Consider the following 23543-nt stretch of genomic DNA (forward strand, 5'->3'; position numbering starts at 1 on the left):
ACTTACAAAATTCAGCACGTAGATCAAACTTGCTCAGTAGCCGCAATACAAATATTTTTTTTTATAACACCCTTAGGGTAACGCTCTTAAAGTTGCGGTACAGTAGAAGTGTTAGTATCTTATAAGCAATATATAGGAACCTAATGCTTTCTAACGTAGCGCAACTATAGAAGCATTTACCAGAGCTTTCATTTGGAGGGTGAGTACACAGGTTTTTAGATAATGTGTTATTTTGGGACACTCTAATAATTGCTGTAAAGTACGAAATTGGTCGATTTGTACCAAAAGTGCTTCTGAACGTGTTTCGCAGTTGGGGGTGGTGAAATTCGTGAATTCGCGGTTTATGGTCAGTGAAAATTCCGTGTCACAAAATTGCTCACCGAGTTTCCTTTTTTTGCCGTTCGACGACGACGGGTTTGCGAGAGAAAAATAAGCATCGGGAATTTGCTCCCGGATGTATTGATTTGGTGAGTACGTTCCAGTTGAAGATTGTTCTTATACATATCTCGATTGCATTTTCGAGGGGACGTTCGGAGAGCTTTGAGATTTAGGCGTTGTTGCATTTGCGGGCAGATGAGTTGGTCGCCGGTAAGGGCCAGCACGTGCTGCCAGCAGATGAATCAAGAGGTATTCGAAACAAAATTGATAAGAAATGTCCATTCAAATCGATTTAATACAGTTGAACAAATTTCAAAACTATATACGTGCCAGATTTGGAAATAATATCTTTTGAATCTGGAAGTGTGTTTATGATACCATTATCCATTTGATAAAAGTAGAGTGAACATGCGAGGCTTATTGTAAGTAAAAGTGACCTCGGAGTGGTCGTGAATTACCAGGCATTCTGAAATGGGTCACTGGAGCTGCAATAGAGCTAACACCTTCTAACTCCCGGACTAAACCTGCTTTAATTTAAGGGTAATAAAAAGCAGTTTTCTTCCATAATAACACTGCCGGACAGTGGGGGTTAGATTGTACACACACACACACACGCACACACACACACACACTCTAATAATTGCTGTAAAGTACGCATTTTTTATGAAAAATATTAACACCCATTATATGAGTAAAATTCTACCAATTTATGAGTAATTGTTAGTGCTAAAATTAATAGCAGTTTACATAGTTGTAGATGCTTAACATCAAATATCAGACTTAAAATGGTCTGTGGGCGGAGATATCTCTCACCATTCCTTCTCAACAGGGGAGTTTGCTAAAGGATATGATCGTGCCTTCTTCAAAATTGACCTTTGCTCACTTTCTACTCTCTATATACAATTTTCACACTGTCGTACTCTTACGGAACTATCAACTCTATACTATCATCTCCTCATCTATCGGTAAAATACCACTTTAAGTCTGATATTTGATGTTAAGCATATCCAACTATGTAAATCACTAACTAAGTAATACAAACACAATTAGTTAAAGTAGTAGCAGTTATTCATTTGTGAGTAACAGATGCTTTACTAATCGATATTTTTTTTACTTATTTAATAGGTAGTTCCATTTACCTTCGAATAAGCGTACTTTATTCTACAGTCAGAGAATTTTGCGGTTACCGTTTGTTTGGTTTGTTCTTGGTCCAAGAAATCAAAAATATCTCAAAATGACAAAATGACAAGCGATCCACGAGTCTAACGTTAACGCTATGTCAGAAATGGTAAGTAATAATGATATGATTGTCATGAAAAACTTTTTCTTTGAAATACAGCTCGCTTAAACTGGTAGAAGGAAACGACAAAATTGTTGACAAGCTGCTTCACAAACATTGCAGGAACTTTAAAAATGTTCCGATAAGTGATAGAAAATTCTGAGACATTATCCAAAAATTAGGGCTCATCAGGGAAGCATGAAGGTGGTTCGATCAGCTCCTGGAAAACTGCAGAAACTTTTTCGAGGTTCTATAAAGGTGAGAAAACTGCAGAGAAATCTAGACAACTTGAGGGAAATCTTAAACACTTTATAGAAGTTAAAATAACCTCAGGGAAGCCAAGTCTAGCGATCTTCACGGAACTCAGAGAAGTTTAAACTTCAGAAAAATTTCGAGAAACTTTCAACAGTAGAAAAAAAGATCTGAAAATTTCAGGGAAGCCATAGGAAATCTTCAGAAATATTTAGGAATTTTACAGAATTCTTAAAAAAATTCAGAAAAGTTTAAAGATTTTTAGAAGAGTTCCATTTACTTAAGAGCAATAGCAAGAACTTAACGAGAATTAAGAATAGGATAGCTTCATGAACATCAGAGAAGACCAAAGATCCTCAGGGTGGTTAAATTAACTTTACAGCAGTTCTGAGAAACTCTGGGAATTTCCGAAAACTTCGAAAATGTGATGGCTAATTTCACGTTAAGTCTCATTCGAATTTTCCAATAAACCTGAAAATCCCACATTTTAAAAATTCATCGTAGAATAAAGATGTTTGCGTCAAATAATAGTAGTAGTTGTAACATTACGTTTATTTTCCATTGATTATGAATTTACATTGTTCATACATTATAAGTTGATTAGCCTGAAGGGCTCTTCATATTTGTTTAATTTGTTATTTTTTTTTTTTTTAATAAGTAAGTTTTATTGGTCAGTTCATTTGATAATAGTATTTACAATTTGTTATTCTAGATCTAGGTGAAATTTCAGTGCATCTACATCAATTCTATCGTTACAGTCACAAACAAAGCAAATGTATTTAATAAAAAACTCTAAGCACTTCCACACGCCTTCTTCTGTCTATTCCTGCTAGGACAGGTATCACCAAGTCTTCAAAAGAGAGTCGTCTCCATCCATTCATAATGCCTGCTGTAGAACCGTCCAAGCCGGGCCGACACGAGTACAAGCACAAAATTTATGGAGAAGAGTTTCAGCCGTTTGATTGCTACAATGTGTGCAGTTTTCGTCCGGTACTCGCTGCATTACGAACAGTAGTTTTCGGTGCTCGATTTTACCATTCACGAGCATGTAGAGTTTCGATCGCTGCGTTGAAGAGAGCTGCTTCGCAGCAATGTTTCGCCACGTGCGTGGCCAGTCGTTTTGTGGACTGTTCCGTTCCACCTTTGGCAGTTCGATTTGCTGGACAAAATACTGATGGATTTGATCGGCGGAGGGGTTATATTGGATTTGGAGATTGGATAGGATTAATTTGATGTCGGGAAGATCTATAGAAATTGCTGGGCGGGGATTATCGTGGAAAAGAAGGGATCTATAGTAAGGTAGGGAATCTATCTCTCGCAAATGTCGGTGGATGGTGAGCGACTTACACTTAAACACCGGTAATTGCAGCTTCAGTCCACCATGCTCCCGGCTGCGCGCCAGTTGTAACAATGGTACCCGGGCGACTATCCCACTCCACAGGAAGGTGCCCATCCTTGACGTAATTTTCGCTATGTGTACGCCTAGTGGTGGTAGAATGGATGAAAGGTACCAAATCCTAGATGTTCCAAACGTATTCAGCACAGTCACCTTCTGAAGTAGGGTCAGGGTTCGAGACGACTGGAGCCACATCAGTTGCGCAAACTTGCCAACCAACCGCCGCATTCCAATTCAGCGTCGTCATCAACCGAATCGAGTTTGCAAAAATCACTCCCAGGATCTTCACCGTGCTGGCTGTTTGCAGCCACTGGACGTCGATTTGATTTCCCTCGCAATATCCAACGTCAATGGCAACAGTTTTGCGTACATTCAACTTGGCGCCGGCGGCTATTTCGAAACGCGTGAATAGCCCATGAATCGAATCGATTTGTGCAGTTGATGTGACGATCACACTGATGTCGTCCGCATATGCCACCAGCAGAATAAGCCCACATGTTTGTTCAAGTCTGCACACAAGCGGATGAAGGTACAACACGAAGAGGTGCATCGACAACGGGTCCCCCTGCCGCACCGAGCGCTGGATGTCGATCGGCCGTGAGAGATGCCCGTTCACGAGCAGTCGAGAGGTGGAGCGGGAAGTGATCTCGGAGAGCAAAGTGACGAGATGCTGGTTGAAGCCGAGCGAGCGCATGGTTTCGAAAAGGAATGAGTGCCGGACCCGATCGAAAGCGTGATCTAAGTCGAAGCTGATGAGTTTCCCGGCGCGGCGATGATGACGGAGACTAGCTATCCGATCTTTGAGAGCGAGAGTTGCCTGGAAGATATTTCGCTCTGAGTTTGAACATTTCTGCCCGTCGCTTAGTATGTGGTGCGCTCGCATCACACCCTCCAGCCGGGTTTTGAGAATGCGAGAGAATATTTTGTAGTCCGTGTTTAGAAGCGATATAGGACGATACGAGCGGGCTGTGTCGTCGCCACCCTTCTTCTTGACCAATACAATGATACCGTCTACAAACGTTGCAGGAATGTTGCCAGTGAGCGCTTCGTTCATCACCAGATTGAGTTCTCGGTGGATGACGTCGAACATGCGGTAGTATAGTTCTTTCGGGAGACCATCACAGCCGGGGGATTTACGGGATGCGCTGGCCCGTATTGCAGCGAGAATCTCTGACGTGGTGATCTCACTCGAGCAAGCTTCATTTAACTCGTCGTTGGGTGGTATGGCATTCTCGCAGACGAACGTGTTCTCATCATCTGCTCTCTCTTCTTCCGAGTATAGGCGGGAAAAGTAATTCACCATGTGCGCCTCGATCGCGTGAGGATCATCAATGGTGTCGTGCTGCATGGTTTGTAACCGGGTAATGACGGTTCGCTTTCTTCTCCGTTCTCCCAGTTGGAAGATGGAGATGGGTTCTCCCGCCACGTATGTCTCGTTGATGCGCATAAACATGTGCGAGAAGTTGCGCTGCAGTGCCACCATCTCGCCTTTGATCTGATTGATCGTAGTTAGCATCGCTGGGTTCTGATAGTAGCCATCGTATGCTAGCTGTAGCTCGAAATAGAGTCGCTGGTGTTCATTATGGAACTCGTCGAAAGCAGCTCGCGATTTCCATTTGAAAAAAGATTTGATTTTGGGCTTAGCATACGACAGCCACCATTCCACCCAGGAGGCGTAGTTTCGGCGCTGACGGGTCCAATATTGCCACCGGTATTGGACATCCGCCACATTTTCGTCGGTCAGCAGGTGGGGGCGAAGGGACCAGAAGCCTCGGCCGTGTTCACGTCCAAGGTGGGGAAGGCAGAGTCTGAGTGTCATCGCTTTGTGGTCGGAGAACGAGCAGACGTGAGTATTCACTGCTCGTAGATGGTCGCGAAGCCCGGTGCTCACGTAAATACGATCAAGACGGGATCGTGCATTTCTGCTGACGAAGGTGAAGCCAGCATCTCGTGGGTACAGTTTTTCCCACACGTCGATAAGCTGTAGTTGCTGGACGGCCGTTCTGAGTGACGGACTTGTGTTCGGGCTGGACGAGTCACTTGGGCGAAGCACGCAATTGAAATCGCCCACTAGAATTACTTGCTCGGTGCGGTTGCGGAGATAGTAGGCAAGAGTGTCGTTAAAAAATTCTTCTCGAGCAGCACGATGTGCAGTGCCCGACGGGGCATAGATGTTGACAAGAGTGACATCTTGCACTCGTAAAGCGATCAGCCGACCGTCCAAGCTTTTCTCGACGTGGGAATACTGGATGTGCGACTTCAGTGCGATCGCCGTCCCCCTCCTTGCGTGATCCACATTTGAGACAACGACAAAGCCTGGCAAAGAAAGCTGCTCGTTCTCCATCTCTTGCAGGCACACAATGTCAAGGTTTTGGCTGTTGACGAAGGCTCGCAAAGCGTTAAGCTTCGTCGGGCTCGTGATGGTGTTGATGTTAATGGTAGCGACGTTGTAGGATGTGAGAGACATTATGGAATGTATTACTCAACCATCTCGTCGTCTTCGTCATCGCGGCGGGGCTTTTTGAGGATAGGTCGCCCTCGACTTCGCCTGCTGCTCGTGGAAGTGTTTGACTCGTCTGTCTCATTGCCGTTCGATTTACTGCGTGGAGGTACACCACCAGGCTTTTTGAACAGCTCCACCGAATCCGAACTGATATCGGTCACCTTGGTGAGCGTTCTCGACGATGCTGGAGGTTGGGGTTTTGTTGTGTGTTGGGGTCTCGCATTCTGGCATAGTACTACCATCTCTGTTGGCGTTGTGAGTTTTCTGGCCGAACAGTTCGTTGTCACTTGTCGACGGTGGCAATTCGGGAAAAGTTTCCGACGTTACCGGTGGTGGCGCAGCAGGCTTCGGGCCAGCTGGTTTATTTCGTGGCGGCTTCGGGGTCGATGGTTTTCGCAGCTGTTGCTGTTGCTGCTGCTGCTGTGGTCCCGTTTGCTTTGCCACATTAGCGTAGCTCTTCTGGACCAGCAGCTTTTTATTTTGTACACACGAAATACCCGTGTGTGTCAGCTCGTGGCAGTGACGGCACGACTGCAGTTAACCCTTGTAGGCAATGTATGCCTTCACTCCGTCGATAGTGGCCCACGAATCGATATTTCGTTCTACCACCATGCGGACAGACCAGATTCCAAGCGGCACGCTACCGTACTCGTGACCTTCACCAAACACAAGCTCCCGGATTGAAAGCACTTCGCCATACCGACTGAGGAACTCGAGAATCCTCGCTTCCGACACACCTTCGGGAAGATCCCACACACGCATTTCGACACTTCCATCTTCCATGGTAATACGGAGCTTGTGTTTTTTTCCACTGCATTCCACTTCGTGTTTTTCGTCGTGTTCATCGACCACTTGTTGGGCCAAAGCTAGGTCGGTGACCTTGACGAACGCGCATGATTCGCCTCTATGACACTGTAGTCTCTTCACATCTTCCCTCTTCAGACCAAGTACCGTACGGCAAAAAACGTAGGTTTTTTCGTACGATGGCTTCAGAGGGAGATTCGAATAATCTATTCGAAAGATGTTTTCTCGCCTCATCGCGGAAACACTGCACGCGACGTGGCCCGGCGACACAAGGACAATTGTAAAAAATGCCTGACTCTCTGATAAGCGTAGTTGAAAAACGTCTACACGTCTCAGAAGCTGAGCGATAACTGATTCTAATGTACGTTTTTACGTTTTTTAACTAGTTTACAAGATAACCTTTTGGGGTGTGTTTTGCTTGAATTTAAAAATAATTTGATAACCTACCTAACTACTAATAACTTAACATAATTAGCAAGACTGCGGATAATCTCGTGATTAGATCTCAGACAGGCGTCTCTGAACCTTTAGAGGATGAGCGTACTCCGCTCCTCCAGTGTCTGAAGACCAGCCAGACAGTGGATCTTAGAATTCGGGTCCGCGCATCCTAAGGAGCTTGTTCTGGATCCCTTGGAGTTCAAATAATAATGAAATTTCCCCAGGGTTCCGGAAAAACTAACAAATGGGCCATTCCGCGCCAAGTGTACACAGCACATGAAATTGACCTCATCCGGTTTGTACCGAATTTGGAGGGAATGTTCATTTAAGTTCAAATTTTAAAAATCCAAAGTTTAATGCTAATCGGCGCAACCCTCGGTCAAGGGGCGCATTTTCCATTTTTCGTGATTCTTTAGAAAGCACTACCTTCTTTTGTTTATATCTGCAGAACGAATGAAGCTACAAATTCCATTAGGTATTGTTTTAATAAGTAAATTAGACAAGGAAGCTAAACCTGTAATTTTTGTTCCTGTTCAGTGTTTTTTTTTTAAAGAAATTAATTTCTTTGTACATGCTCAATCGAATAAACTTTACAGAGCCAAGTGATCATTTGCGTTTTACATAATTAATGTCTTAAATCTAGAGTTAAAGTAATTGAACCGATTACTCGCGGTCGTCTCGAGGTTAGTAGATATTAACAGTTTTATGGATGGGGAGAGGGAGAAGGAGGTTTGAGTTATGATTTAAGATACAAATATTTCATTATTCCTTAAATATGAACTTATTCCTATTAAATTTGGTATCAGCAGTGTAAATATACAATTATTGCAGAAACAAAATTTTTTCAAAACAAAAACCCCACACGAACAAAACATAAATTAAACACAAGGTTAATCCAACTTACAATCTAAGGTTAATGTTCTTAACCTTAGATTGTAAGCTGTTAAGTGTTGCCAAATATTTTTATTTACATTTGAAAACTTTAAATGCAGTTTTCTTATAATACATGCCGTTTAATTTTCGTTTTAAGGACACCATTGTGTTTTCCATCCTTTTCTTCATAAGAAATTCTTAATGATAAAAAGTAATTTGCTTGGTCCTGAGATATTGCATTTTGAATGAATAAAAGTCATAAATTATTTGGTAAAAACTTTTTTTTAATGTTTTTTTACCATATGCTCTTAATTAGTGGATTCATTCTCATGAATTATTGTGTGAAATAATATTTGAATAAAAAAAATGGATTTTATTACCAATAACTTTTTTAATACAGTGCTGTCAAATTTAAATATTATATAGCGACTTTAAACTTAAGACGTGATTTTTTTTAAATTGATGCATCTAAATATTTGGCTTGATTGCTCCACAGCATTTTTACACAAGATAGACTAACTTAAGGTCAATCGCTGCGACATTCTTATTCTCGGAACCACTTTGCAACTTTAGGTGCACAAACATCAGCTTTTACGTACGTGTAACATTCAAGTTGCTACTCCACGTTTGCTGAACTGCAGCATAAATAAAGAAGCAATTTCAGGTGAAATGGGGCACCGATTTCCAAAGTTTGTGTTATTGAAAATTCGAAGTGGAAGTGCATGTATAACCTACGTGACGGCTATTTGTGGACTTTACAAGGAATCACCTTAAACAAAGTTCAACGCATAGTACTTGCGATGTATCATTTTGGAAAAAAAAAGTTTAAAAACTAGGGGGGGGGGGGAGGTCATTGGTAACTTCTTTATTCACGTAAAAACCAAATAAAAATCTGACAATTTTCCTTCAATAATGCATCTTGACGAAAATGTCGGTGATAGCTCGGAAGAAAACTGCAATCTATTTACAAAACATGTTCAAGAAATCTATACAACATTTTCTGAAGAACATCGCGACCACGATGATTATTTTGCATTTTTTCAGAATTTTCAAGGGATATTGGTCTCAATCAACTTCAAATGCAAGATATTTTGCAGGCTTTAAAAAATTTAGATGCCTCAAAAGATCCTGGACCTGACGGAGTTCCTCCAGTATTTATTAAATGTCTAGCAATGGAACTCTTTGCTCCATTGCTTTGGCTTTTTAATATGTCCGTGGAATCTGGAACCTTCCCAAAAATTTGAACAAGCTCATTCCTAGTGCCTATCTTTAAATCTGGCCGAAAATCTGACGTACGAAATTATTATGGTATAGGTAACCATTATCTCTTGGATTGCTAAACTTTTCGAGGCAATTGTCAACGAAAAATTATTTCTCCAAATCAAAAATAGAATTACTGACATGTAACACGGTTTTTTCAAGGGTTGCTCGACCTTGACAAATTTACTTGAATGTATAGACTATTCATTGAATGCAATGGATAATGGAAACCACGTAGAAGCTCTCTATACAGACTTTAGCCAGGCATTTGATCGCATAGACATACCAATGCTACTTTTTAAATTGCACACAAATTGAAATTGAGTCAGGGCTCCTAAAATGGCTTGAATCACATTTAACTAGCCGTCAACAAATAATTAAATTCAACAGAAAGAAATCGAGTCCAATTCAAGTCACTTCAGGCGCCCCCAAGGCTCTCATTTGGTACCTCTTCTTTTTATTCTATACGTAAGCGACATTTCTTTCATGCTCAAAAAAACTTAAATTATTTATGCCGACGACATGAAGCTCATTTTGCAAATAAGAAATGAAGAAGACATCAATATATTCCGAAATGAAATACACATATTCTACATATGGTGCAAAAAAACTTTACTAGAATTGAATGTAAAAAAAATGCAAGTTAATATCATTTAGCAGGAAAAGAACAACTTCAAATATTTCAATTGCATTAGGTAATCAAAATGTAGAAAAATGTGAAAGAGTTAGGGATTTCGGAATTATCTTAGACTCTAAACTAACTTTCATAGACCATTACAACACAATTATTCACAGAGCAAATAACATGCACCGTTCGAAAAATTCATGTAAATTTCTGCGAAATATAGCGCACATAAAATTAACGCCTGATTTCGCATAAATTTACGTGATATTTCGTGTAAATTTAAGCGCAATATCGCATAAATTAGCAATATTTTATGCAAGCTTGGAAACGATTTCACTGTTTATGCCAAGTGTAGCTCAAAATTAAACGAAGGGAGATTTTACGCGATAGTTAAAATTCAGAATTTTTTACTGTGTGCTAGGCTTTATCAAGCGCTTTTGCTATAACTTTCAGAACCCATACATAATTAAAACACTATATATTGCCTATGTGAGGTCAATACTGGAATATTGCAGCATTGTATGGTCTCCTTTTTCAATCTCGCACGAATCTGTACAAAAACAATTTCATTTATACGCTCTTCGTAAATTAGTTTGGACATCATTTCTTCTTCCATCATATGAAGCACGCTGAATGCTTATAACTTTACAAACATTAAAAGAGCGTCGTGAATATGCAATGGTTTCATTTGTAAACGATATCGTTTCACAGCGCATTGACTCTACAGAACTTTTATCAAAATTAAATTTCCATGCACCTACTTGGCAACTTCGAAATCGAAATTTATTTACCATAAAACATCATCGCACAAATTATGCAAAACATGGGCCATTAAACCGCATGATGGCCTCTTACAATCAATACTGTGAAACCATTGACATTACAATGTCTCGGCATAAACTAAAACAACATTTTTACACCATAAGGCATTATAAATACAAAACTGTATTCGAATATGTACTAGTCTACTAATAAATAAATAAAATGCAAAAATCTCAGGAACTAATCAAATTACTTTTAGTCGTTAAGTGTTTCTTTTGTAAAAAAGGATGGAGAATACGATCGCGTCTTAAAATAAAAATTAAACGACATGTATAGCGAGGAAACTGCATTTAAAGTTTTAAAACGCAAATAAAAAATATTTCGCAACACTGTACCTGAACAAAAATGACAGATTTAGATTCCTTGTCTTTATTAAAACAATACCAAATGCAATTTGTAGCTACATTCGTTCTGGAAATATGAACAAAAGAAAGAAGAGCTTTCTAAAAAATAACGAAAAATGGAAAATGCGCCTCTTGACAGACAGACAGACAGACAGACAGACAGACAGACAGACAGACAGACAGACAGACAGACAGACAGACAGACATACAGCTAGGAACAAGGTGCTCCTAAGTCCAGCAAACTTATCCATCCAGTATCCAGTGATGTTGCTGTTTTTTTTTTATTATTTTTTTTTTCTTTATTTAACGTCGGTCTCTGTTCCGCAATCTAGTGCCAATCACCGACGGAATTCGAATATGCATCGAAATTCCACACCTGCGCAACCATTCAACACACATAGACCGGGACCAACGGCTTTACTTCCCTTCCAAAGGAAGACGTGACCAGAGATTTTTATGCCTCAGAAAAATCCCACCGACCTCGGCTGGGATTGAACCCAGACCCATTGGGTGTTAGAAAGCAGTCACGCTTACCACTACACCACCGGCGCCGGCCATGATGTGTTTTTCGTCGATCTTGTTTTCCGTACTGATCACCGATGCTACCGACGTCAGGAAGGCAGCTCCCATACCTGGACCCTACTTATCAACCCATCAACTCTTGATAGAGCTGGGATTAGGGCGTAACAGCTTTTGTAAACAATGACTTCTTTCGATGATTTTGCGTGGGCGTGCCTTGAATTCCTATATATCCTATAGAGAAGTCTTTGTTTACAAAAGCTGTTACGCCCTAATTCAAGTGCTATTTATTATTATTACTTTACCAGGGACCAACTGTTTTAATTCTCTTTCGAAGGTAAACGTGATCAGAAATGTTATGCCTCCGAACATCCCGGCGGCGCCAACTGAGATTGAACACAGGCCTCTTAGGGTGAGAGAGGCAATCACACTTACCACTACACCACCGGCGTCGCTGTAAACGGTTGCTTCCTTCGGTTGCTGGCCTCATGAAGTACATTGGATTGCTTTGGTGCTGTATTGAGCACTCGATGAACGGTTTACTATGAAGAGCGAACAGCGAAACTGAACCGTCTTGGCCAAAAACGCTCGACTGAGAATAAAGATTATGTTGAAGTTTATAGTTTTTGGATATTTTCATGATTTAAAATAGTTTTCGGATAAAATTTAATGATGTTGCAGAATTGAACCAAATATTTTAATTTATTTATGTTCGTATGTCTCCAGATTTTTCATCTATGAATCGCTTATTTGCTCTAGAACAAAATAAATTAATGGTTTTAACAGTTCCATCCTGCGATACATGTTGGTGGAAGATTGGCTGGTGGACATTCGTTGGTATCACATGGGTTTGGTCTGCATTCCATACTCGGATCGCAGCATGCAAACCACGGCCAATCACACACTTGTTTAGCAACATTGAAATGCAGTCCTGGAGGGCACACCATTTCACACGCTCTTCCGGTTTCACACTTGTAGTACTTTGTACAATTGTTGTGGCGGAGAAGTAATGGCTTCGGTGGGTTAAATAGTGGGCATAGTGGGTTTGGATCACAGTTGTCACAGTTGTTTCCTCCTCCGCTGCAAGGTGGTGTTGGGGTAGGGCAGATTATTGGTGGGCATGGTCCTGGTGGTGGTGGTGGTGGTGGTGGTGGTGGTGGTGGTGGTGGTGGTGGCGGTGGTGGTGGCGGTGGTGGTTGTGATCCGTCACAACCACTTCCTGGACCGCATGGGTCAGGCATGCAGGGAACAGATGGATCACAGCAAGCATGTTGAGGCCAATCGCAGGCCATCTTGACGCTGTTGAAGTGTAGTCCAGCTGGGCAGTCGTATGTACAGGCACGACCGTCGTGACATTTCAAGAATTTCGCACAGATGGTATGTGGAAGCAGCACTGCCTTGATAGGATTGTACGGTGGGCATCGTGGATCAATTGGGCAATTGATTAAACACGTTGTAGTTGTGCACGGTGCTTGGGCACTGATCGTGACCCCATAAAGGGCAATAATCAATATTAAAAGTTTCATTCTGGTTCTGTCACTGATCACTTGCTCCAAGTGTACACAGACGGTCGAGTAAGATAGAACTGACTTCTGTTCGATTGCTGCTCGGTATTTGTACCCATCTATGATTCGCTTTTCCCAAATGTGTTTGTTATCTTACAGCAGTTTGCTTCCTAGATATCCAAAAACATTAATTATAGATATGAAGACGGAACCACGGAGCAGTCAAGATAAATGTACTATCTGCTGAACTTGAATGTCCGTAAGCAATTGCGGATATAGATCCATGTAAAAACGATGCTTGATGGATATAATAGCGAATGTGTCGTACAAAATATACAATTTTGAAGTATCTGGGAGCGTAGCAGAAGGTACAATTGAATGGAAAAATCAAAGATAATGTTCGCACAGATTGGTAGCTTGGCCGATTTGATTTCCTTACACAAAATAGGCTGTCATAAATCACTGTTTGAAGATAATCATATAGTGTCTTCAGCAATATTGTTCAAAAATACTTCAGTTATTGAGAAAACATATAAACTGGGATATCCATGAACACTTTGAATTGGCCTGAATCAAGCCTATAGGTTGTAGCAGTAACATCAAAAAGACATAACTCAATACTGGAGACATAAACAGGACAAACGTAGTAATAAAAGATATCCAGATCATCTTGAACATTCAATCCTGAAGTTCTTCAGGTTCACACAAGTATTATATGACGCCCCTAAGTAGTACATAATATGCTGATCGTATTTTTGATCCCCTAGAGCTTCATAAATATCTAAAGCATTATGTAATATATATTGATACGTTGACAACATATCTCTGGGCCTACAACTCATCCTGAAATATAGATTCTCAAGTGTTTTTTCAACCTTACCCACATCATAGAGCCCCGTTAAATCATGCGAGGCATATAACGGTGTTAAAAAAAATATGTTGCATTCTCCAAATTTGCCTGGAGTTCAAATCTTAACGTTTTACAGATTTAACGAAGTATTGGGAGATTTGTGATTCCAGAAAGCTTAGTGGAGCCTCATTACATAATATAGGATGTGTAGTTGTAATGGAAACATATTTTTGAGTCTCCAAGTTATTCTGAGGATTGAGTATTGATGTTATACAGGCTCAATAAAATGTTGAATGATGTCGAGATGTACTATACAAGTCCATGATACTCCGTGGAACTTCATCATTTCAAGGGAGATACGAAGTTATATAAATATGTTCCATTGTACAAATTGCCTTGAAGTTCAGATCATGTATGTCTCGATTTAATTTGTAGAGCCCCATTACATCATGCGGAATAGATAGTTGTAATGAAAAAAGATTTTGGGGTCTCCAAGTTGTACTGAGGATTGAGTCTTGATGTTCTACAACAGAGGTGCTCATGGCCTTTTTTTCGATAGCTGTATCTTTGTTCTATGATCATATTTTAAGTTGTATTGTGTGTACTTCAAGAACTATTTTTCACGATGATTTGAAGATCTTATAGTTCCTCGAAGTAGATTGTTTTACAATTTATTGTCATTGGTTATTATTGAGGTGGCGTTGCAAAGAACTGTTAAAATCAAATCGGTTGGCGAAATCATTGAACCGAAGTGTAATTAATCTGATTGGATCATGTCGTTCATAACGAATGCTACGGTTAGCTTAATGCAAGAGATTTCGTAATCTTGTTTTCCCATGGTAGTTCTGGAACATACATATGCAATTCAGCGAGAATATTTGGGGCATCTATTTAGTTGGTCATCATATAAGCCGAATACGAATACAGCTTGCATAGTCGATTTCCTTTTTCCACGGTATCAATTTCCATTAGCGTCCCAAGTAACATTGCATCCATGCATTCTACATAGTGTAAATCATGATCTTCAGAACCCTCATAAAACCAACATTGTAACTTGGGATACAGCGATGTTCATATGGAGGAAGATTAAATGCTTCGCGCCAAGTTTTCCTCTACAGCCTCGAAGCGGTCAATCAAGTTTCTGCTGTATGGACACCATAATGCAGATTCCAATATAGAGCACAGTAGAGAGATTTCAGGCAAGAGTATCGCGTAATCCTGTTGCGCGCGCGGCGGCACTGGAATTTGTCATCTGATTTATTTATTAGTCGTCAATCAGTGTAGACCATTTTACAGTTTTACTTAAACGCTAATTGTTACAATTTTACTTCAATTACTTGCATAGCATTTATATTTTATTATTGATGCCTAGCTAACCTCGTGAAGAAAGTTTTTTTAAGCGTACTTTTATTCATTGTTATGTCAATATATTCACAGTATGTATTATAGCAAGACATCATTCTATTCAATGGGCTGTTTTTGGCATAGTCTGTTCTTTGATTGTTGATGCTAAACAAATTTCTATTCCGCAGTGAGCGAGTGGGAGCATAAAAATTGATATTTTCCAAAATCTCTGGACTGTTAACTCTTTGCGAAATCACATCGTTTATAAAAGCAATCATTGCGAACTCTCTTCGCTTTTTGAGCTCATCTAAATTAATTAGCATACAACGCGATTCATAAGATGGAAGTGGAAAACTCGTCCAACCCAACTTTCTTAGAGCGAACAACAAGAACTGCTTTTGAACTGATTCAATGCGGTTTACATGTGTATCATGATATGGAGCCCAAACTATGCTACAATATTCGAGAAGAGGCCTCACATATGCTACGTAAAGTGTTTTGATTGTGTAGGGATCATTGAAGTGCAAACTAAATCTTTTAATGAACCCAAGCATGTTGCTTGCTTTGTAGATAATGTTATTGTAGTGATCAGCAAAAGTTAACTTGGAGTCGAGGATAACACCTAAGTCTCTGACTTGATAGGATCTTTGGATTGTTTTCTGGCCAAGAGTAATTGTGTCGTGTATTACAGCTTGCTTTCTTGTGAACGATATAGAATTGCATTTATTAATATTTAGTTCTAACAAATTTTTCTTACACCATGTGTAAAAAACGTCAATATCTTGTTGAAATATTTGAAGATCAGGTGCTTTAGATATCTCCATGAAAAGTTTCATGTCATCAGCATATATAGAAACATGAAGAAATTTAAAAATATGTTCTATATCGTTGACAAATAAAATAAACAGTAATGGACCAAGATGTGAACCTTGTGGCACACCAGATGTTACATTAACTATGGAGGACAGATTTCCTTCAAATCTTACCTTTTGCGTCCGCCTTGATAAGTACGACTCGATCCATTTCAGTAGCCTAGGACTGAAGCCTAATTTGGATAGCTTAAAAAGCAAGAGTGGTATATCAACTCTGTCAAATGCTTTACTGAAATCAGTATATAGCGTTTCTACATAATTTCCTTTATCCATTGAGTTTAAACAGTATGACACAAAATGTATCAAGTTGGTAGTTGTAGATCGTCCTTTAACAAATCCGTGCTGTTTGCTAGTAATTACCGACCTAATCTGTAAGAATACATTGTCATTAATGATGGATTCGAATAATTTAGGAATGCTTGATAATATAGCAACTCCACGGTAATTTTTTACATCAGACTTTTTACCACTTTTAAAAATTGGAATTAAAAATGATTCCTTCCAAATCGGAGGAAGTACACTCGACTCCAAGGATAAATTAAACAGCCAGAACAAAGGTTTTGCTAGCTCCTTCGAAAGTGACTTTAAAAAAATAGGTGGTAAACCATCCGGTCCAGCACCTTTTGAAGCATCCAAGGTTTCAAGACCACGTATAATTTCCTTGAGAGTTAAATTATCCACTGCGATGTTCTTCATTGGCTCGGGGAGATACGAAAAATATTGATAATCTCGCTCATTCTCATCATGAATTGTATAAACGTCCTGAAAGAAGTCAGCAAATAAGTTACTAATCTGACTAGGAGTATTGCCCAACTTACTGTCTAATTGCATTTTGGATGGAAAGCTCTTGGATTTTTGCCTTTCTTTAACATAGTTAAAAAAGGATTTTGGGTCTGACTTAATGTTAGTTTCAATCTTTCTATTGTGCTCTTCATATGCATTTTCAATTTCTAAATTAAGTTGGTCACAAATAGTAAGATAATAGGTAAAATTTTCATCATTTTTGTTTCTCTTGTACGCTTTATGAGCTTTCTGCTTTCTGTTTCTAAGATTTATTATCTGTCTATTGTACCATATTGGTGTTTTTGCATTGGCTTTTTTCTTTTGCTTCATGGGCACACGTCTACGGTAAACTCTCTCCCGAGCACTGAGCACTGAGCACTCAACACTGAGCCCTGAACACTGAGCCCTGAGCACTGAGCCCTGAGCACTGAGCCCTGAGCACTGAGCCCTGAGCACTGAGCACTCCTCTTTATTATTTATGCAATGAACTTGAACTACAAGCAAGCCACCGTAGAACAAATAACGCCTTGCACTTGAAATAAGTGCCGTTAAAGAAACAGCGTTCTACAACCTTGGGGTGGCATACAAAAAAAACTAAACAATGCGACGGCCCGATGTAAATGAAAACATGGCGCGCGGGTCGTCACAATCCATCAACCCAAACTGCATGTTAACTTTTGCTAAGGTATCTTCGTAATGCGGTCGGAAAGTGAGTTCGCGGTTCAATATAACATCAAGATCCCTCTACCCAACAAACAATTTTAGCTGCAGCTTAGCTTATACAGGCAAAAAATAGCTGCATAAGGCAAATTTTGGCTGTATAAGCTGATCTGCAGCTAAAATTGTTTGTTGGGTATGACTGTAGTATGAAATTTAAATAAAAACAAATTCTGGATGTCTGGTACTAGTTTCAAAAATTTTTAGTTTTACATCATCACCCTTCACCATCATATGGCACTGGTTATGGTATCCTTCCTCTGTGCTCAAGATGGCTTGCAGTAAAAAAAATCGCAGTTTTTTTGACCACATCAATTTCTAAGTGAATCTGAATATCCGAAAGGGCGTTTTATGGTCGCTTGGATGCAGAATCTATATTATGTTGGAAAATTTCCTCCAAAAATCACGTGTCTCCAGGTCTACATACATTCAGGCATTGACTATAATCATGAGGACCGTTTTCTGGCCACCCCTTTGAAGAATCGATTTGGAGATGGCATATTTCCTCTATGCTCATGATTGAATGCAATTAAAAAAAAATATTATTATTATTTAGCTTTATAGCTAAATATAACTGGTTCGCCTCCAATAGAATTAAAAAAAAAAAAAAAAAAAAATGACGGGTCTCTAGGTCTACTTTCAGGAATCGACCGTTTTGTCGGTGATTCCGGATATCAAGAGAACCGTTTTATGGCCAGCCGGTAGCAGAATCAACATGAGATGGCATGTATCCTCTTTGCTCATGATAGCATGTAATTTAAAAAATTGCGGATCTTTAGGTGTACTTTCAGGAATTGATTATTTTCCCGCTAATCCTGAATATCCAGAGGTCTGTTTTCTGGCCACTTGGTAGAAACATCGTTATGGTGATGGAATATTTCCCCTATGCTCATGACTGTATGCAATTAAGAAAAAATCGTGGATCATCAGATCTACTTTCAGGTAGGGGAAATGACGGCTTCGGCATGACAGACTATTTTCGGCAACCCAAATTGAAACACTGTTTTCACTGGATTTTCTTACGAAAACACTTCGCTGAATGCATGCAAACGATTCTTTATGCTTTCAGCTTCAATTTGACTATATTTTTACCACTGAGAAAAATCAATCTAGCAGGGTTTTCTTGAAATGAAACACACGCACTACAAATTGTAGCTGATTTCGAGTTGCCGATTATAGAACAGCAGATTTACATGCAGTTCAAATGGAACGGTTGCCGAAGAAAAACTGGTTGCCGACAATACTCGCTCTCACTAGAGAAGATTGGAGCTTTGTAAAGCGTTTCAAAACAGTTTTTGACAATTCTTTCGACTGAAATTGTTAGAGCAGCTGGCAGCAAAAGATTGTAAACAAACCAATACTGCATATGTGTGCGTTCCATAGAGAAAAAGGCTATAGAAAGAAGGTCGCTGCTTAGGTTGCCGAGAATACGTAAATTTCCCTATTGAAATTTTTTCTCATGATTCCGGATATCCAGTGGAACATGTTCTGGTCATCCGGTTATTGCATATTTCCTCTATTCTCATGATTGTATGCAATTATGAAAAATAGTGGATCTTTAGGTCTACTTTTAGGAATTGACCAATTAGCCGATGATTCTGGATATCTGGAGGACAGTTTTCTGGTCACCCGGTGTAGCAGAATCGATATGGTGATGAAATATTTATTCAGTGCACAAGATTGTATGCAATTAAGAAAAAGTCACGGATCTTGAAAGTAGACCTAGAAATGACCATTTTCACGGTGATTCCGGATATCCAGAGGACCGTTTTCGGGCTCGGTAGCAGAATCGATATAGTGATGGCATCCCAACAAACAATTTTAGCTGCAGATCAGCTTATACAGGCAAAAATTAGCTGCATTAGGCAATTTGTAGCTGTATAAGCTAGTCTGCAGCTAAAATTGTTATGTCCTCTGTGCTCATGATTGTATGCAATTAAGAAAAAATCGTGGATCTCTAGGTCTACTTTCAGGAATTGACAATTTTACTGGTGATTCCGGATATCCAGTGGAACATTTTCTGGTCACCCGGTAGCAGAATCTATATTGTGATGACATCCCAACTAACATTTTCGGCATTATAAGCCAACCTTTCCAGCGTTGTGCTGTAAAGTAGCTGAAACAAAGCTGTAGATACAGCTACAAGCAGAAGCTTGCAGAATAGTTTTGGAGAGCGTTAACTCAACTTTTTCACAACCATTTGTCAGACGCACTGAATAACATGACCCAATAAACGCTAATGTAACTTCTATGCAAATATTAATCAACTTTCAACTTTTAGCTGCAAAACGAAGCTAATAAAGCGAATATATCAGTGCTAACATTTGAAAATATTATTACTTATTTGATGGCTTCTACACAACCAACCACTCATGCTGAATAAAATAAACATCAAAATGCTTTTTCATCAACTAAACAACCTGTACTCAGCTAATAAACTGTGTTAGCGCTACTTTGGAAGCTATTTTACAGTCAACTAGGTTTATTGTTAGACCTGTGCTGTTTTACAGCTTTTACTCTGCTTCTTTACAAATCTGAATTAACTAGTCGAGAAAAGTGATTCATGTGCACTAATATAAAGCCTCTACTCAGCGATCTTGTTGTAGAATGGCATGCACATTTGTTTACGTCAGTTCAAAGTGTTGGCGTAGCGAAGTTAGTAGTATCAAGGTTCGCCAATGCGGTCGTCTCGCGTTCGATTCCAGGTTCCGGTACAGTGAAAATAATTTGGTGGTGTGCTTATAAATAATTTAGATTAATTTTTAATTCACAGTAAAATTAACATGATAAATTCCTCGAACAAAAAAAAAGCGTAAACAATATTTAACCTGGCGTTAAGAAGAAAGCTCTGTGTAGTGATCATTGGGATAATCGGGTAAAGGTTGAATAAGCGCCTTTCAAGTTCACACAGAACTCTAAACAGGAGGATAACAGCTGTATAGAAGCGTAAATAGATATGCAATAAGAGCTTGTCCCAACCGTCCCAACAGCCATAAGTAGCTGACTTAGTTTGATTTGCTTGTAAAGAGGTTGAGTAAAGGTTTCCTCATATCGTATAACATTTGAATACAGCTTGAGGCTGTATAAATGAAATGAGCAAAGCGTTTACATTGCGAAAATTTTTAGTTGGTTTAGGTCTACTTTCAGGAATTGACCATTTTGCCGGTGATTCTGGATATCCAGAGGACCGTTTTATGGGCACTTGGTAGCAGAATCGATCGCATAATTTCTCTATGCTCATGATTGTATGTAATAAGAAAAAATAAATCGTGGATCTCTAGGTTTACTTTCAGGAATTGACCATTTTGCCGATGATTCCGGATATCCATACCACCTCTCCTGGGTTTTACCGTTCCGACTGACCAACCACAGGTCCCATTGGGTTTTTACCTGTTCCTAATAAATATAGATATGGATATAGAAATAGATAGCCATACCTTTTGAATTGTAGCTGAATCATAACGATTGATCATCGTTATCGCCCAGAACCAGCCGTGTTAACGTGTATTGACACGATGTTTGCAGCCTTGGGGTTTTGTCAGTTAAAATTCCTGAAATTTCATTTTACATTATTTCTCGTTCGTAGCAGGAACGAATATCTCGATTCCTTGAATTGGTATGAATGAGCCTGACATAAGAGGTAAAATACCTAAACATAATACTAAAAAAATGTTGCCACAAAACCATTCCAGTACCAACTTTTGCAATTGCAATACCAGAAGAATACCACACAGGTATTCTTTTGGTATCCAAATATATATATTTTTTTTTGTTATTTACAAAGTATTTTGCATGCAATTTTTTGGTATTATTATACAAGGTTGCAAATACTCATTTCAGGTAAAATGTTTTACTGGTAACTTACAAGATGAGGTTACAAAGTATGCGTTTGAAACATAAAACCTGTAAATTTTGGTTTCTATGAGTCCCAATCAGCGATTTGCTGATCGCTGAGTGAGTGAGTGAGTGTGTGAAAAATCGCTGATTGTGACTCTCATGAAGTGAAATAAACAGGTGTAATATCTCAAACCTAACTGAAATGAGTATTTGCAACCTTGGTATTTTACCTCTTATGTCATGCTAATCAACACCAAATTTTGGTATCAGATCAGAATTAGGTGTTCATTAGTTATTTTCTCCTGCTTGGGGTGTATTAAAACCCCTTTCCATTATTTTATCCAAGTTCTGAATAAACTGTTGATATTGTATTTCGGGTTTCAATGCCCCTTCACTAATTAATTAATCGATTTTATATCAGCCGAAGTTCATCTATGTACACCTTCCTGCATCGCCATATTTTCATGTGTTACCGACTTACACACCTAGGAGTGTCACCAAAAGCATAATTCATACGTTTGCGCGATGTATTTATGTGCAAATTAAACGATGATTCCCCGCGGCAGCTGTTTGCATTGGTTCGTGTTTGATAGTTTACTTGATCTTTATGTAAAGCTGACAATTATGATGCAATATAAAATACAGTAATTATTGATGACCTATGGTCTTTCACGTTTAGTCCTAAGAATGAACCTTGGATTTTCTAGAAGTATTTGAAAGACTGACGCCCGATGGGTCGTTGTACTTATGACTTTGCGAAACATCGTGTTGTTGCATAATCTTGGCGACTCAGTTCCTCTGTGTATGCTGCATTAACAGGGGCAGCCTGCCACAATATGGCCAATGGTGTCTGGTGCTAGGTGACATATCCGGTATCAGGAAATCCAATCCTGAAAAGCTATCATAAAGGCTTCAATCGCAAAAATGTCTCAAAATTCAATCACTCCTGTTCCCACTGAAGAAACTTTACCAAATTCAAGAACATTACAGAAAGAGTTTCAAGAATCATGCTTCGAACATCGTCTCTTGATGCACACCAGTCACTGGAAAACAAGCATAATTTTCGTTATTCCTTTCAAAATTCTTCAGTGAGATATATGTATGGGAAGAATCGACCAGACACGGACAAAAAATGGAAGTGGACTATGGAATAAGAAACATTGCGCGGTATGGTTTTATACTTCTGCACACGCTAACTTGCAAGTACTCATTAAATGTGTATCTTGTAGTCATTTTTTTAAGTTATTCAAAACTGTCAAAAAATGGGTATTTTCAAAAAACCAAAAGTGGGTACTTTTTCACCATTTTTGAAAATAAAAATGGGTTTAAATAAGCTGTCAATTAATGTTGTGAAAGCTCTGATGAATTAACTAATTATTTTATTTTGTTCGTATATAATTTCAAGACTAATACATAAATACTCCGTTTACTTGAATATCTAGCCATATTTACTCATATGAATTCTAAAAATGGTTCAAGGATTAATTTACGGAAGTTCTGAGTAGTTAATTTATAGCTGCCAGCTCTTGAAATTTATTTTTTCTAGATATCAAAAGTTCTGGTCATTTCTGGATGTGGTACTATCACCCTGAAGGTGTCCGGCCATTAGACCGAATGATCCTTAACCCAGACGAGCTTCCTTACATTGTAGTTATGTTTTATAGATTTTAACCACATCAATATTCGTTCTGGCTATTAGGACGCTTGTTACCGACTTTAATGCGGCAACAAGGAAGTCGACCCACTGTAGGAGAATTGCATGTTCTTTTTGAGAGATTTAGTAATTTTATTATGTAGTAGATTAATCGAATTGATGTGGCTGGATAGTTTTCTATCTGAAACTATCATTGTATATAAAACCAACGTAAATATGTACTTTAGAATTAAGTTTGGTTATGTGTTTTGTTTTCTGCACGGGATCTGTTTTGTACAAGTATTTAAATATAATAAATAAGTGTATGAGTTTTTATCTGAATTGAATCAACATGTGCAGAACAGATAAAAAAAAATAAATAAATATATTGGTCATTCCAGCTCAAGTGGGTACACCACCTGTGGTCGATGTCACCGATTTGAGCCAAACTTGGCTACAACCCTGTATTTTAGAGATTTTTAAAAATTTCAACTTTCAGAAGAGATTAT

The 23543-nt window shown here is 39.1% G+C and overlaps 2 protein-coding genes across 2 annotated transcripts in view; both read right to left on the minus strand.

Moving 5' to 3' along the window:
* Nucleotides 1-13081, minus strand: part of LOC135710417 (peritrophin-1-like) — a 53850-nt gene extending 40769 nt beyond the window's left edge. Inside the window, exon 1 of the mRNA XM_065232992.1 lies at nucleotides 12278-13081. Coding sequence (XP_065089064.1) covers nucleotides 12278-13019 — 742 coding nt within the window. The 5' untranslated portion in view covers nucleotides 13020-13081. The remainder of the gene's footprint in view (nucleotides 1-12277) is intronic.
* Nucleotides 1-21012, minus strand: part of Wbp2 (WW domain binding protein 2) — an 86088-nt gene extending 65076 nt beyond the window's left edge. The window contains exon 1 of the mRNA XM_065232989.1: nucleotides 21002-21012. The gene's annotated coding sequence lies outside the window, so the exon portion shown is untranslated. The remainder of the gene's footprint in view (nucleotides 1-21001) is intronic.
* Between the last annotated feature and the right edge of the window lie 2531 nt (nucleotides 21013-23543).

Source organism: Ochlerotatus camptorhynchus, unplaced genomic scaffold (genome assembly GCF_037179485.1).
Source record: "Ochlerotatus camptorhynchus isolate MF236.1 unplaced genomic scaffold, CSIRO-AGI_Acam_v1.1 ptg000380l, whole genome shotgun sequence".
In the NCBI taxonomy this organism is placed as follows: domain Eukaryota; kingdom Metazoa; phylum Arthropoda; class Insecta; order Diptera; family Culicidae; genus Ochlerotatus; species Ochlerotatus camptorhynchus.